The following is a 16,564-nucleotide window of genomic DNA, read 5'->3' on the forward strand; positions in this document are numbered from 1 at the left end:
ATAATTCCTCAAACACATCTTCTACAGGATTTGCTTTTTTAAATTTTATTAGTGTTGATAGTACACATTAAAATTCCTTGAGGTTATGTCAAGCCTAGTGAATAAAGGGGGAACCAATGGATGCAGATTATTTGAAATGCCAAAGACATTCAATAAGATGCCGTATAAAAAGACTCCTTAGTGGTGAAAGTGATGATCTAAAATGCATAAAGGAATGACCAATAGACAGAAAACAAGGAGTCGTGTCAAATGGTTCATTTTCAGCTGGCAAGCTGTAAGCAAATCAGGCACTAAAACGAAATCAGTGCTGGGGGCTCTATCATTTTCAATCTATCTTCATAATTTATATAAATGTTATCTAGCTTTGGTGATGAAAAAAAGGCTGAAAGGACAAAAATTTGAAAAAGGATGCAGTTAAATACATGGGGAGAAAAGTAGAATGAATGGAATAAAATATGGGGACATTATTAGCTTTTATAGCAAAAAAGTAGATGACACTACAGTGAAAGCATGGAATGCAGATGAGGTTAGAAGAGCGATCTGGATGATTATGTTAAACTGGATCAGCAACTTTGCAGATTAGACAAAGATTAGGGGTGTAGTGACTAGTGAGGAAGACTTTCAAATATGTTTTTTTTTACAAAGCCGCTGCATTCCAGGAAATTATTGCCATTTTCCCAGATGCATCCATGTTAAAAGGTCGGAAAGGGAATGAGGGTGCCATTCCCATTCTGATATTTTACCTCCTAGACCCTAGTAAATTTCCCAGAAGGCCTGGAGTCTAAATTTAACTGCAGGCATTTTGAGAACAACGGGCTAATGAATAGCCCACGTTGCTGACGCAGGTTGCAAGTCCCTCCTCTTTAATCACTGTACTTCAGGTATGCTGGGGAGGCCGGACACCACTACAGAGAAAGACAATGAAGGGGAGAGTGGGAGGAGACTCGAAAACTTCCAGGGACAGCTTCAGGGAAATGATGATAGTGGTGGTGGAGGCTTCTGAAGATAAACTGAGAAAGGTATAAAGGGATTTATCAGTAGAAATGGAGTAAGAGAGCCACTGGGGATCTGTTGGGAAGAGTGACCACAGTGGAGGAGAAGGTGGAAAGGGTGGAGGAGGGCATGATTAGCCTAGAAAATGATAGGGATACTTGGTAAAAGAGGGAAAGAATATAGGTAAAATTGGATATATTAGAAAACTTTAATAGGAGGAACAACATTAAAATTATGGGAGTAAAAGAGGCGAAAGACCCCATTAAAATTTTCAAGGAATGGATCCTGGAGGTACTGGGGAAGGATAAGGTCATGGAGGGGTGAACCTCTGGATAGAGAGGGTCCAACAGTCTCTCTTTCCCAAGCCGGGTCCAGGGCAGAGGCCCTGGTCAATTTTCATAAAACTCTCAAATTATCAGGATAGGGAAAGGATACTGCATGCGGTGGTGGAAGGGGCGAGGATGAGAGGTGGCCCAGTTGAATTTGGAGGTGAAAAGGTCCTCTTTTTTCCCAATATAAGGTGGCACTTGTAAAGAGACACAAAGTGTTTGATGCAGTCAAAAGAATCTTAAAGAATAAAGGAATGGGCTTTGCTGTAATACACCCTGTGACCTTGAAGGTGTTCCTACCTGGGGGCAGAACAAATTCTTTTATAGAGGCCAAAGACGTGATGACATACGCGAGTTTTCTGTTCGCCGACCGAGAGGACACTCAGGGGTGACAATACGATGGATAAGAGGGGTTCTGGTTATAATTATTGTAACTATAATAGTAAAGATGGTTAGACTTTGTTTATTGTGATCTTTAAAGATGAATATGTGGGGAACTTGAGGGCTATCGAGGAGATATTAAGTTCTAGATGGATACTACAGGCATGCTGCTGAATGGCGGGAAATTGGCACCAATTTCTCAATTAGTGGTGCCAGGATGGGTGGGGGAGAGTAGAAAAATTAAGGGGGGATTATTTGGGGGTTTTTATTGTATTTTCGTGAATTGTTAGGTGCAGATTTTTCTAGTTTGCATAGGTTTTGTTTTGTTTCAACACGGACGTCTGTGTCAAGAGTTGGTGGAAGACAATGGGAGCAGAAAATATATATCAAAGGATGAGGAGGATGGGGGTAAGGATAATGAGAAAGCTCTGGGATAATGGATAAGACAATTAAATTTGCAAGCTTTAATGTTAATGGGATAAATGGGAAAAATAAGGAGAAAAGGAGTCTTAGCACACCTAAAAAAAATGCAGACAGACATATTGTTTTTGCAGGAGACCCACCTTACACAGCAAGAGCATTCAAAGCTACAGAGGGGGTGGATGGGCCAGGTGGCATCATCTTCTTTTAATTCCAGAGCCAGGGGAATGGCTATCCTGACAGGGATAAATGTTTCAGTGGTGGTCTGGGGTGTGGGTGCTGATCTGGCTGGGAGATTTGTGATGATTCATTGTCAAATATACTTGGAGTTCTGGACATTTATGAATATAAATGTCCTGAATTTTTGTAATGAAAAATTTATACAAGATATTTTGTTGAAAGTAACTGAAGGGTGTGTGAATGTCTTGATTGGAGGGGATTTCAATTTTTGTCTGGATACAGTCGTGGACAATCAGCCAAAGAAAGCAACAAGGGCCAAGGTGGCGAAGTCTACCCTGGCATTTATGAATCTCATAGATATCTGGAGAAGGCTGAATCTGAGAGAAAGGGATCACTCCTTTTACTCAAGACAACAAGATACCTACACTAGAAATGATTTATTTTTGGCGTCATCCCAATTGGAGGATAGGATAGTGGAAACATGGCTCAGCTACTGTCGGACCACTCACCTTTGACTTTATCCATTATAATGCCAGATAAAAAGGCCTCAGTGTATAGATGACACCTGAATATGTTGCTGATGGGTAAAACTGGAATTTTATAGCTTGGTTAGAGCTCAGATAGAATTTTTCTGCGAGATGAATTGGCCTCTACTGTGCATAACTTCCTAATATGGGACAATTGAAGGATTATTTCAGGGGCCAGATAATTGGATATACCAAGAGCATCAGAAAGGGGAACATGAAGGAGGTTAACACTTTAGAACAGATAGCCATGAATGCTTATTCATTGGGTAAGATCATACTGATCTTCAACCAGGAGCGCCACAGAAAATTGAAGAGTAGCAGTAATTGCAGCTTGTTTACAATTCGCACACCTGCGCTTTGGTCGAGAGGCCTCATGCTGACACATCCAAACTAGCACTCTGCCACTTTGATCACCACTGAATCTAAGACTCGAAATTTTGGACTGGATACACTTTGTCTCACAGCTTTACTCCTGGGTAAGGTGACGCATGAAACAGAACCCCATTCAATTGAATTACTAATCGTGATTAAAAAATAGATAACTAATTTTTAAAAATCACTTAATTTTACTTATGTTACATTTAATGTATTTATAGCAAATAATAGTTCTTTGAAATAAATGTATTTTAAATTGAAAATCAATTTGAATATCTTTTAAATGTCTCTAATTATCCATCCTTTTGTCTATTTGTCATTCATAAAGCCTTTTTATAGTGGTAAAAAAAAGTGAATATAAAGGCAGATATTCTTCACCTTCACATTGCTGAGCCTACTTTTATAAAAATACTGAAGGCAGATGCTGGATGTGGACTGCGATCCTTCTGGGGGGGTTGTCCCAGGGGTGGACTGAATCACTTCTCCTCGCTCAATAAAGGCAATGCCACTGAAGATGGCTGCTTAGGGCTGGGCTGATGACGTCGCGATGGCATTGTCAGCCCGTGACCCAGGAGTCACCACCAGGGCTCCCACAGTAAATGGTGCAGGGTGAGGGCTCCCTCCTGCCACCCAGAAATATTCTCTTCATTTTCCCCCTCCACCCCTTGCTCCTTCACCGAGCAGGGCAGGAATGAGGCAGAGAGGGTGTGGTGGAGCCAGGGGGGTGAGCCTCTTTTTGTTTTAATGCAGGATGAATGACCATCTTCATTATCTATAATTTCCCCAAGCAGCTGGAACTGCTCTGGGAAATGCAGAGCAGTTCCAGCTGTGTGGGGAATTATGGGTAAAAAAGACAGCCATTGCTCAGTGCATATGATCGAACTCATGGTGACAAGTGGAGTTACTGCACCACTCCCCTCGCCTCCCTCAGCTTCAGAGGACGGCTCCCGGCCCTGCTCTCCATAAAGGCAATGCTGGAGTGGCCTTATAGGCCTTCTCCTTGAAAGTCTGCTTTCTTTTCCCTCATTCAGCCGGCTGCAACGCGGCATCGCTCCGCATAAAGGCCTATAATCAATGTCATTTTGAGGTATGACCACAGCAGTTAGATCTTTTGTTCAATCACATCACAGGTTCATAATATATGAAGATGTGTCTAAGTTATGGGCTGGAGATGTGGCCCATGAAATAAGTGATTATAACAAAAAGAACAGACCTACGTAAATATGTAGGATTTAATGGACAATCAATGTTCCATTAGTTTTCCTCTAGTTTTGAGTTATATCCTTAATCTCTGCTACTTTTGTTTGCAGTGTTTTTAATTTATAATTGCTTGAATTACTAAAAATGTGAAAAGCAATGCTTACCCACATTCAGTTCTGTGCAGCAGGAAACCAAAACACATTATAAGAAAATGCAAGTAATTAATCGTAGTATTGGCCATTCATTTTTAAAATGAAATACATATTCAAGGATTAAAACTCTTTTTCTTACAATTGCAGCAAGAATTAATTCCCATGATGCAGTTATGATTTAATCAGTAGAGTTCTTATAATGTAGTAAATAGTTAGTTAAAACATTAAACTCTATTTTATCCAGATTACCTGAAACATTTTATAAAAATATCAAAATCACAGATCAAATGTCCAAGAAAGGTAAAGCATTCTATGCTTTTTTCACTATATTTATGTTACTCCATTTATCCTTGTCCTTTAAACTTGAGCAAGCACACACGAAACACTACTACTCATTATCATGACTCAATAAGCCCTTTCATGCAAAGAAAAAGCCCGACTGTAAAGGGGTGGTTCTCCCCTTTCTGTCGAGACTTACCTTGAATGCACCACAGCAGGCTCTAAGGCACTGAATACAATCCCTCACAGGGAAGGATAATCGGCAGAGCATTGCACTCCACTGCCTCGCATGAATGTACAGCCACTGCAAACAACTGGTTAGGGGCAGGCTAATAACGCTATCAGCACGTGACCCATATCCCCACTCACCCTTCTCCCTCCATGACCCCATCAAGGCAGGGGCAGTCAGCAGGAGCAGTCAGGACAGGGGTGGCCGGCGGGAGCCATTCGGCAGCGGCGGCCGGCAGGAGCCATCAGGCAATGAGGGCTGGTGGTAGCTATCAGGTAGCTGGGGTGTGGCGGGGACCATCAGATTAGGGGTGGCCAGCAGGGGCCGTCGGGGCAAGGAGCAGCCGGTCCGGGCTGTGACAGCCCTGCCAACCACTCCAGCACCTCACTGGGCCGCCTCAGCCTTTGGGGCCACTCTCTATGGATCAAAACATGGAAGAGCAATGGCTGTCTTCCCTACCCATGCAGTTGGATCTGTTCTGGGAAACACAGAGTGGTTCCGGCTACGTGGGGGATTATGGGTAGGGAAGAAATCCATTGCTCTGCCATGTATTTATGATGGGTCGCGCTATGACACCAGTCGTCCCGCCTGCATCGGATCCGGAGGGTGCTACGAGACGCCGCTCAACATGAATGCGGCCAACAAGTATCCTTTTAGGGCTGCTCCATGAAAGGTAAGTTTTATGTTTTCCCTTCATGCTTATAACTAGCCTCCAGCTGGAGGCTTGTAATGAAAGGGCCTAGCAATAGCAATCTTGCTGTTATTGCATTACCACATCCTTGGCTTCCACTGCCTAAACCCAGTCTCATTGCTTAAAGTGGAGGTCATTGTGGCAACAGCAGATAGCTCAGAGCAGATGTAAAAACTACAGCTTATTGCATGCCATCAGAATAATGTTCCTTCCATCTTCTACAGGGAGTATAAAGAGTAAAAGATAATGGAATAGATACAATGGAAAAAGTTAAATGTATCCAAACTAAGTGTGTTGTCATGGTAAAACTAGATTTTTCTCACAGTAACTATTTTAATCTATTATTCACATTATGTTGATGTCCAGTTAGCGTAGAGCTTACCATTTAAAGTTCCGTGGATTTCCAGGTAAGTAAAATTTGATCAGTTAACACTGAGGTACATGCTTATATGATCCACGAATCTGATAAATATGTCTGTATCTGCTGAGGGCATGCCTGGATGATATTTTGACTCATTTGGGACGGAAAAAAACCAGACCACCTCAATTCATGGTCAAAACTGATAGGTAGTTTAGATGGGACCACACTTCTTGTTGTACTTCAAGAGTGTTCCTATGCCATGTGTGGTGAAACAATGTTCCAAAATCAGGAGGGAGGAAAAATAGCCCTTAACCATCTGCCAAATATTGCAAGATTAATGGTTGTAGGTTTTACTCACCACATTGGCTTCAATGGAATGAAATTACTTCCAATACCCTCATACTATTTAATGCCAACTGTTAACGACTAATTTTTCCTCTTTCCTTAAAGTCCTCACTAACATGTTCACAGAATCTCTGCAATCTGTAAATTACTTCATGGGGTGGAAATGGTGGAAAAGAGGAGAATGTTGTGGAAGTCTGTGTCCTCTTGTGCTTTGTTTTTTTCACTCTCATTTGCTCTCCTTTTACCTTACAACAGGTGAGGAAAGAATTGTCCTTTGGTATCTCAGGCTTATACCTATAAATCTCACACAGTTCAACAAGGCAAAATTATGTCAAAAGCTGTCAGAAACTAGTGGTATGAGGAAAGAAAATCTCCCAAAACTCTTTCAAGATCCAAAAATCCATCATTAGAGCATTTGTGCCTTGGCTTAAAAATCCTCACCTCTGATCATGATGGCTGTCAGAGATCTGCCATTTTTTAAAGCAGCTCTGTGAGAGAAACATGTGAGGTGCTTTACCTTACTGACACGCTTACATTTCTTCATACTAGCTCTGTGGGAGATCACAAGATTTTGGCATAAAGAAACTTGGATAGATTGACTTTAAGGCATAAAAATTGTGGAAGCAGCTTCAGCCTCAATAACCAAGCTAGAAAATATATCTGTAAAGAGCTCAGATGCATTGGGTGAAAAATGTGAAATACTTGGTCAATTAACCCAGAAATGTAAAGGTTTCCAAAAGCACCTGGTAATAGTAACATATTTAATGAAAAGCTGCAGTATGCTTATTTCACTTAAGCACATGAAAACGAAATCACTTCATGCTATTAGCATTATATATAGATATATATATATATATATATATATATATAGATATATATATTTCAGAAAGACCTGATTAATAAAGTATTTCATCCAATAAATGTGAACTAGCCAAAATTGAACAAAATAGGCAATAATATTTAAGGTACACATTCATTGTTTATATATGAAATTATGTGTACGCAAGTGAAGGATAGTCAATTTGACTTTGTTCATTTCAACTTTTCAGTAAAATCGAGTCTTCTCACATCCATTCAGTAGAATCAAGTAGAAATCACATAGTCGGAGAAGGAAAACACAGTAGGAGTAGTCTCCAGAAACCCTGAATTTAACCTCTTAATAAGGCTGGCAGAGTTTAAATGGGGAAATAGCTGGGGTGTTTGAAGTTGCCTTGGGAGATTTCAATTTACATATTGAATGGATGAGCAAAATGGTCTAGTGTGTTGCAGAAAAATTTGTGGAATGCATCAACGTTATGACACAAGAGCTCCTTTCACACTGGTGTGTGACATATTACGTATGGCACTCTAACAGCCCAGCTGTCAAAAGACACGCTCTGGCAGCCCCACCGATTGATTCATGGAACTGTCATTTGAATCGCTAGCACATAAGTCATTGGTATGAGATTAGAGTGGGGCATCAAGTCACATTAGAAATGAGTTGCAGGCACCTCTGGCTGTTGCAACTAGGATGATTGCATCTCCTGAAAAGTTTTAAATTAAACTCAGCCATCTAATAATTCCCAGTGACCAGAGGAGAATAACCTGTCCATCATTTCCACTGTGCCTTCCTCCTGTTTTGCATCGTCAGTGCTCTGGGTCTGGGGTATACCAGGTTGTAGTGGCATGAATTCTAGAGCTCACTGATGTGATGAGTCCAGGGTGACGGGAAAGGGCAGGGGACAGTTTAGATGGCCAGTATGGATGCGACATGCTGAATGGCCTCCTTCCCTATTGTAACCTGGAGTCTGCTTGTTATCCCCAACCCCAAAGGACTTTAAGGATGCGTTTTAATCCAAAGTCGATGAGTAAACATTTGAATTTAGAAATATTTGAAGTTGGGTGACTTGTCGCCATCTCCCTTGATTCTCAGCCCCTCTCTTTGCTCCAAGATGCTAATAAAAGGGATGTCCAGGAAGGATGATAAGAAATCCATCTGAGTGAGTTGTTCTGCAGATTGTGGGAATGCCAGAACAGCTGCCATTCCCTAGAACATGATCAACTAGGAGATGGATTGCAGCAGCAACTGGGGGTCAGGCTGCCACGCCTGGCTGCTGACCATCTCCAGATTCAAGTTGTAAGGCAAAGATCTACCCGGAGGGCTGAGTCAGCGGCTTCGACCAACGCTTGCTGGAGCCTGGCTCTTGGTGGAACAGGCAGCACGGTCCCCAGGTGCATGGCGTGTCCGACCCTGCTTAGGATGTGGCATGGCTCAGGATGAGGGTGACACGGGCACAGGATGGCATGCATGACCCTGAGGAGAGGACACAGTCTGTCCCTGATCTCCATGCCTAGCAGAGAGGATCCGAGATTATCAAGAGACAGGAAAGATCATTAAAAAAAATAATGACGCATGTTCTTAAACAAATGAAAAGCTGTGTGTATTCGGGTGTTTCACCTTGTATTCATATATGTGAGTTCTTAGACAACACATGGATGAAGGAAAAGGTTCTCTACTTCAAAGTTGTTGTAAATAGCACCATGAGGCTGCAAGCCTCCATTACAGATTTCATATGCTGTCTCTTGTTCTGTGTCAGCCCCCTGCTGGCAGCCAAGCCTAATCAAATGGGAGCTATAATCTTTAAGGCATTGCTAGTTGCACTACAACCATGATCACTATCATTACATCTCCCTTTCTTAAGGCAAATGTAGCTTACTTTTAACTAACATGTTTTCTTTGTATAACTACAAATTTAATTTTTCCACAAAGAACTTACATTTTAATTATTATCAATATTGTTAACATTTTTTAAACTTGTTTTGTCTATTCAGCTTTGCATACACTAAAACCTGAAGAGCAAATAAGATAGCACTACTTCATTCTATAACAGGAGTCTTTTAATTTGCTCTATAAGTCTCTTCAGAGGATTCACGTGTCTTGACGATTTCCTGATTGATTGTCCTTGAATTTGAGTTGTTGCCTCAGATGATGTCTTCTCAGATATACATTCAGGTTGTTCAACAGTATCCGTCTTTCCATCTACTATAGCTGGTCCCATTTGAAGATCTCAACAATTTCTTCGCAGAACAGGTTGTTCAACAGTATCCGTCTTTCCATCTACTATGGCTGGTCCCATTTGAAGATCTTGACGATTTCTTTGCAGAACAGCATCTTCATCTCTCTGAATGGTGTATGATTTTGGTTGGACTTCACTAAGGACAGTTCCCTTCTGAGTCCATAAGTTTGTTATGTCTTTTAGCCTTACTTGGTCACCATGAGGAGTTCCTGTAAGTTTTTTGTTCCTCTTTTGTTCTTTGAGATTCATCACCTTCTCCTCCTCTTTTGTTTTTTGGAGGTTCTCCTGAATGGGTAGGTTTGATCTTAGCCTACATCCCATAAAGAGTTGGGATGGTGACATACCACACTTAAGAGGCATTGTGCGGTATACTAGCCTGCTCTGGTAGATGTCTGTTCCACTGTCTTTTGCCTTGTTCATCAGACTTTTCACTGTCTGCACTGATTTTTCACGAGACCATTGGACTGTGGAAAATGAGGACTTCACGTGGTGTGAACAAAGTCCCACTCTTTGGCAAACTGTCTGAACTTTAAATTGCAAAACTGAGGTCCATTGTCTATGAAGACCTCGCTTGCCATGCCATGGATAGAGAATATGGTTTTCATACCTATTGTTATAACATCTATAGTAGTGGTGTTCAGTTTACACACCTTTGGATACAGGGAGTAATAGTCTGTGACTACAAGATAGTCCTTCCCTTGACATTTGAATAGGTCAGTGCCTACCTTCTGGTAAGGTCTGTATGGTGCTGGGTGTGGCTTTAGTGATTCTGCAGAATTGCTTGCTTGATATTTCTGGCATATTGTACAGTTTGACACTTCATTTGTTGATTCATGGTCTTTCCTTATACTTTTCAATTCTGAATGTCCTCCATGAAACCTTTTTCAGCATCACTTTTTTCAGACTCTTTGGGATAAGGATTTTACTTCCTTTGTAGATGATGTCTTCAACCACTGATAGTTCTGCCCTGCAGTTCCAGTACTCTGAAACGTCAGGTGAGCAGTCCTGCTTCATGTTGGGCCATCCATCAAGATATTTTTTCTCAGTTGTTTCAGTGTTTCATCTTTGTTTGTCTCTGGCTTTATGAGCTCAATTTCTGCATCTGATATGGGCAGTGCACTTGTGATCATGTCCACAAAGGCATTCATGTCTTCATCCATTTTGGTGTTTGAGGGGCTCTCTCGTGTCAACAGCTTGAGTCAACGTGTCTGCTGTGTACATTATCTTACCCGGAGTGTACATCACATTCAGTGTATAGCCTTCCAGCCTAATCATCATTCTTTGTATTCTAAGAGGACATTCATTTAAAGGCTTTTGGAACAATGCAATCAAAGGTTTATGGTCAGTCTTTGATTGTCTGTCCTGACACAAACTGATAAAATCTTTCACAGGCATATATGATGCTGAGCAGCTCCTTTTCAATTTGAGCGTATCGCATCTCCGTGTCTGTCATTGAGCGTGATGCATACACAATGGGTTGCCAGTCATCATATTTTTGCAGAAGAACTGCACCAAGCCCACTATATAATGCATCTGATGATACCGTGATGGGTCTTGTTGGGTCGTAACACCTCAGAACTGGTTCCTCTGTGAGCAGTTTCTTTAGTTCCCTCCATGACTTTTCATGGTCATGATCCCACATCAATTCAATGTTCTTTTCTGTTCGTTTTCTCAATGGAGCCATCTTTTCTGAGATGTTGGATATGAATTTACCCATATGGCTGACCATTCCATTAAACCTCTGTACATCCTTTTTGCATTGTGGCCTTGGCCTGTTCCCAATGATTGACACCTTTCTGGGATCTAGTCTGAGGCCCTCACTGCCCATGGTATCTCCTACAAATGTTAGTTCTGTCATTCCGAGCTGGCATTTCTCTCTGTTCAAGGCTTGCTTTCCTTGTTGCTTCCAGCACTTTCCTTCATCTCTCATCATGCTCCATTCTCGTGGTACCCCATACTACAATGTCATCCATTGATGTATCAACTCTGTCCAGGTGCTCATAGACCAAATGGATAGCTTTGTGATACACTTCAGGAGCTGAGGCAATTCTGAATGGTAACCTTAGGAATCTGTACCTGCCAAATGGACTATTAAACATGGACAGTCTTGAACTTGCTTCATCCAATTTTAACTGCCAAAATCCTGATGATGCATCTAACTTGGTGAAAAACTTCGCATTTGTAAATTGTGACATGATCTCTTCAAACGTCGGAAGCTTAAAGTGTTCTCTCTTTATTGCTCTTTTTAGATCTCTTGGATCCAGGCAAATTCTAAGCTGACCATTCTTTTTGTCCACAACAACGAGTGAACTGACCCACTTTGCTGACTCATCTATCTTCTGAATCACGTTGAGGCTTTCCATCCTGTCCAACTCTGCTTTTAGTTACTTTTGAAGTGCAAATGGAACTTTTCTGCATGGATGCATTATCTGTGGCACACATTCATCCACTCTGATTGTGTGTTCTCCTGGAAAGCAGCCTAGACTCTGAAATAAGTCATTGTATTCTTTCATGAGCTCATCATAGACTGTCTCTCCTTCGCTTTCCACAACGAGGACTCTTTTTACCAGGTTCAGTTTCTCACAGGCTGTATGGCCTGTACATCCTTTGGTACCACGATGAATGCTAGAAGGTGCACTTTGTCTTGTGTTTCACTTTGACCATGCATTCTCCTTGCACTGGTATATCTGTACCTGAATATCCTGTCACCTTCACTTTTGTTCCATACATCTTAGGTCTGGGACTAATCTTCTTAAAATCAGTCTTTGATATTGCACTAATTTGTGTTCCAGTATCCAATTTAACTGAAATGTATATGTCATTCATTTTTAATCTCAACATCCAGTCTGTTTTCTTTCTTGTTTTCAGTCACAACATCTCCATCGAATTCCTCTATCTCCTGTTCATCGACTGCATGAACCTTGCTTTGTTGCACTTGGTTCTTACAGCAACGGGCATAATAGTTGCTTTTGTTGCACATATTGCATGTTTTACTATATGCTGGACATTTTTTTGGTAGGTGTTATGTACCGCATCGACGACATTGCTTTCAATTGTCCTTTTCATTTTTGTTCGCTGGTGCTCTTTTTGTTAAATGGTTTATGTCTGTTCTTGTTCACTGCATCCATGTTGCAGCTAATTTCACTGAACAGCTCTTTTGCCTGCAATTTTACAGTTTTTGCAGCTCTACAGAGTGCTATAGCTTTTTCCAGGTCTAGATTTTCCTCTCTTAGCAGTTTTTCCCTTGGACTATTATCTGGAATACCATACAAGCATTTTATCAGTGACTCAGTCAGTCTACCAAATTCACACATTTGCTTCTGTTTCTCAATTTAGTCACATACTGATCAATACTTTCTTCCATTTTCTGTACATGTGAAAAATCTGTGCCTCTCAAATGTCATGTTACGTTTAGGTATGCAGTATACCTCAAATTGTTCCATAATTTTTTCCAATTTCATTTTGTCTCCTTCAGCAGCAAATGTGAAGTTATTATACACCTCCAGGGCTTCATCAGCCATGACATGTAAGAAAACTGAGGCTTTCACTTTACCACTTTTCTCATCAGCTCTGACTGTCATTAAATACAATCCAAAATGCTGTTTAAATCTGTTCCAATTTTCAGCCATATTACCTGTCAGCTGAAGTTTTGCTGGTGCATGTAATCCTTCCATTTTTCACTTTGTTAGCTTCTCTTCACGATCAGTTGCTGACTTTAGATTTTACATTTTAAAGTATTTTCTTCATCCCACTTCTGGTACCATGTTTCATCTTGTATTCATATGTGTTAGTTCTTAGACAACACATGAATGAAGGAAAAGGTTCTTTACTTTAAAGTTGCTGTAAACAGCACCATGAGGGATACCATGAGGCTGCAAGATTCCATTACAGATTTAACATACTTCCTCTTGCTCCAGCTCTGTGCCAGCCCCTGCTGGCAGCCAAGCATAATCAAATAGGAGCTATAATCCTTAAGGCATTGCTACTTGCATTACAACCATGATCATAATCATTATTCTGTGTTAAACAGATTTGTTTCTACATCATTCTTTCATTCCATTCATTCTTATTTCACTTTGCTATGTTTACTCTGATCTGCTCCATTCATTACCTTTTGGCTCTGTTATTGTGGAGTTACTGGCACTAAATGTTAAACTGACAAAGGCAGAGGGGGTGGGGTTAGGTATGATTATCTACAATTTGTGTCAATTTTAACCCGCCTTGCATCTGCAACCTTGCAGTCATAAAAATTACAGTGCAACTGCAGGAAAACAGTTCAGACGTTCACATTCTGCGGGGTTGTCAGAGTGCAGCCACCAGGGCTGATAGAGTGCAGTGGTCTGCACTGTGAAATGTAACTGCCAGACTGATGCAAGCACCCAGGCACTAATGGTATGCTGTAAGCTGAGTAGACTATCCACACCACCAGAAGGTGATTAGTGAGTTAACTTGGTGGGAGCAAGTGTCAGAGCCCAGTTGAATTTAACTCACCTTGCTAAGTTGGGACATTTCACACCATGCAATTACTGGGAACAGACCCACTAAATTTGCTGGATATAGCCCCTTTCACACTGCCAACCCTCCTAGGAAGCAGGAAAATTTACTGGGCTTGTTGCACTTGGGAGCCTTTCCCACAGCACCATGATTTACCTAGTTAATTGGCAGCCCAGCATTTTAAGGTTGCAGGTTGTGATTTCACACTGCCAGATGGTGATTAGTGAGTTAACTCAGCCAGGCTCTGACACTTACCCCCTCCAAGTGTCAAAGCACGGTTGAATTTAACTCGCTCTGTCAAGTTAGGATGTTTCACACTGAATGATTACCGGGAAGACCCGCTAAATTATCAGGTTAACCCACATGGAATTAGCAGTGTAAAAGGGGCTTATTGTGATTGTGAAAGCAGAACCTGTAGATATAATGTATTTACATTTTAAAAACTCCCAATCCCTTTTCAATAAAAGCCAACATGCTTGGAATCTCTCTCCATTTAGATAATTATCCACCCTCTGATTCCTCTTCCAAACTATATGATCTCACAATTCCCTACGTTAAACTCTATTTTTGCCTAATCACTCAATCTATGTCCCATTGCATAATGAATAGGCACTTTACACAGATGCTGAGAAGAAGAAAATTTACACAAATTTTCTGCTCTGCTGGCAGTCCAAAATGTCGTGATGGAGTTGATTTGCTAAATTCCATTCAATAATTTTTCCAACAAGCTCCCTACACATTTTTACGGTGCGGCTGCAGTCTAAATTGATCGTAGGCACTCCTTAAGAAACTGGGCCAATGAATAGGACGTCCACCCATGTTCACTCTCCGACAAATCCCACAACACAGGAAAGCAGTGTAAAAATGCTCCCTGTGTAAACTACCACCCCAGAGACAAGTATCCAAATTATTTTCAGAACTTTTCCATTATTTCTGTGTAAAAATTATAAATGTCCTCATCCAATCTGAGCCTTCCTGCCAATCTTCATATTGTCATCTACTAAGGAAAATTATTTTGTTGTGTTTTGCAAGCCATTAATGGAAATGGTGAACAACTGAGAGCTAAGACATATCCCCAGGGTACTCCATTAATTATATCCTTCAATCCTGAAAAGGATCCATTTTTTTTAACTCTTTGCGTTCTATAGGAGATTTTTGTATTGCAGTTTTCAATCAGTGCGAACACACTTTTAGCTCTGAATCTATTGTTAAGTTTTGAAAGCTTGAGGATTTTTAGGTTGTGGGGAACCGGTATCGAAGTGAGATTAAGTGAGATCAAGGTAAAAACCACAATGCAGTGTACTTGATAGAGCAAAGATAAAGATACATAACTAATGTTTTGGGCTTGAGCCCCTCATCAAATTAAGTTGTGATCATATTGAATGGTGGTGCAAACTTGATCAGTTGAGTGGCATGCTACTGATGTGCTTTTATATTCTCATCTTTCATGTTGTGTAACTTAGCAAAGATGAATATTTTCAAAAATTTGAATTTCAAAATGTAAAGCTACTCATTATTTAGATGTTAGCAATGATTGAAGGCTAATACTTAATTTAGTATTTTCATAAAAGGTTTCCAGTAAAAGAAAATAGGGAAACTGCTCAGAGATTCTACATCCAAGATTTATGACTGAAGAACATCAATACAAAGATTCTCAATGTGTTAAAAGAATAGCTCAAACACATAAATCAGATAAAAATTCATGGAAAATTCAGTGCCAAAATATACTTACACAATGTGGGCCAGATTTAGTGGTTTTTCAGGCTGGTCAGGGTAAATTGGGTGCAGAGGCTCATGGCTTGAAGCACAGCTTAAGGACTTGCTTAATGCATTGGTTATCTTCTTTGCAGGGGATTTCTGGGAATGATAACACAAAAAGTAGCAAGTAGTAGTATCAAGTTAAAGCAGTACTATGGTTCCTCAATGAACTCCATTACAGTGCAATCATGTTGTTCATGCTTTGATCTTTCTTTTCAGTGCAACTCAATGGTATGACAGAAAACCTCCTCAACTGGTCACAGAAGAACCCTTCTCACTGTAAGAAGTAATATATGAAAGTCTGCAGACACTGTGATTGAAGTAAAAACACAATGTTGGAGAAAATTAGCAGGTCAAACAGTGTACTTTATATAGAAAAGATAAAGAAACATAACCAATGTTTTCAGCCTGAGCCCCTCATCAAGGTATGGGCAGTAATATTTCTCATTTCTCCCTCTCCCTCTCCATGTAACCATTTGACTGCACATAATTTTTAACTAAATGATTTACCCAACATATTATAAATACTTCCATAAAAACATCATTTTTCCATTGCACTCTAGTGCATTTGTTATTAAATAAAATGTATTTTTTCCAAGAAAAACCTAAAGAAAGATGAAGATACTCAGCAGATTAGACAGCAGCTGTGGAAAGAGAAACAGAGTCTACATTTCAGATCAGTGGCCCTTTATTATTCTGTGTTATTCCAAGAATTTACAGAGAATAAGCAAGATGGTTTTGCTACTGTAACCAGATAACGTGCGTGCGGTATATATTAAGGTAATTGCCATTTT

At 40.5% G+C, this 16,564-nt stretch overlaps 1 protein-coding gene across 22 annotated transcripts in view; it reads right to left on the bottom strand.

Annotated features, from left to right (window-relative positions):
• The window catches only part of dtna (dystrobrevin, alpha), a 438,543-nt gene that overhangs the window by 123,674 nt on the left and 298,305 nt on the right, over positions 1-16,564 (bottom strand). For all 22 annotated transcript variants that reach the window (XM_069921569.1, XM_069921565.1, XM_069921564.1 and 19 more), the window contains one exon: positions 15,745-15,869. In XM_069921569.1, the coding sequence (XP_069777670.1) occupies positions 15,745-15,869 (125 nt within the window). The remainder of the gene's footprint in view (positions 1-15,744; positions 15,870-16,564) is intronic.

The sequence above is a fragment of the Narcine bancroftii genome, chromosome 2, assembly GCF_036971445.1.
Source record: "Narcine bancroftii isolate sNarBan1 chromosome 2, sNarBan1.hap1, whole genome shotgun sequence".
Taxonomy (NCBI): Eukaryota; Metazoa; Chordata; class Chondrichthyes; order Torpediniformes; family Narcinidae; genus Narcine; species Narcine bancroftii.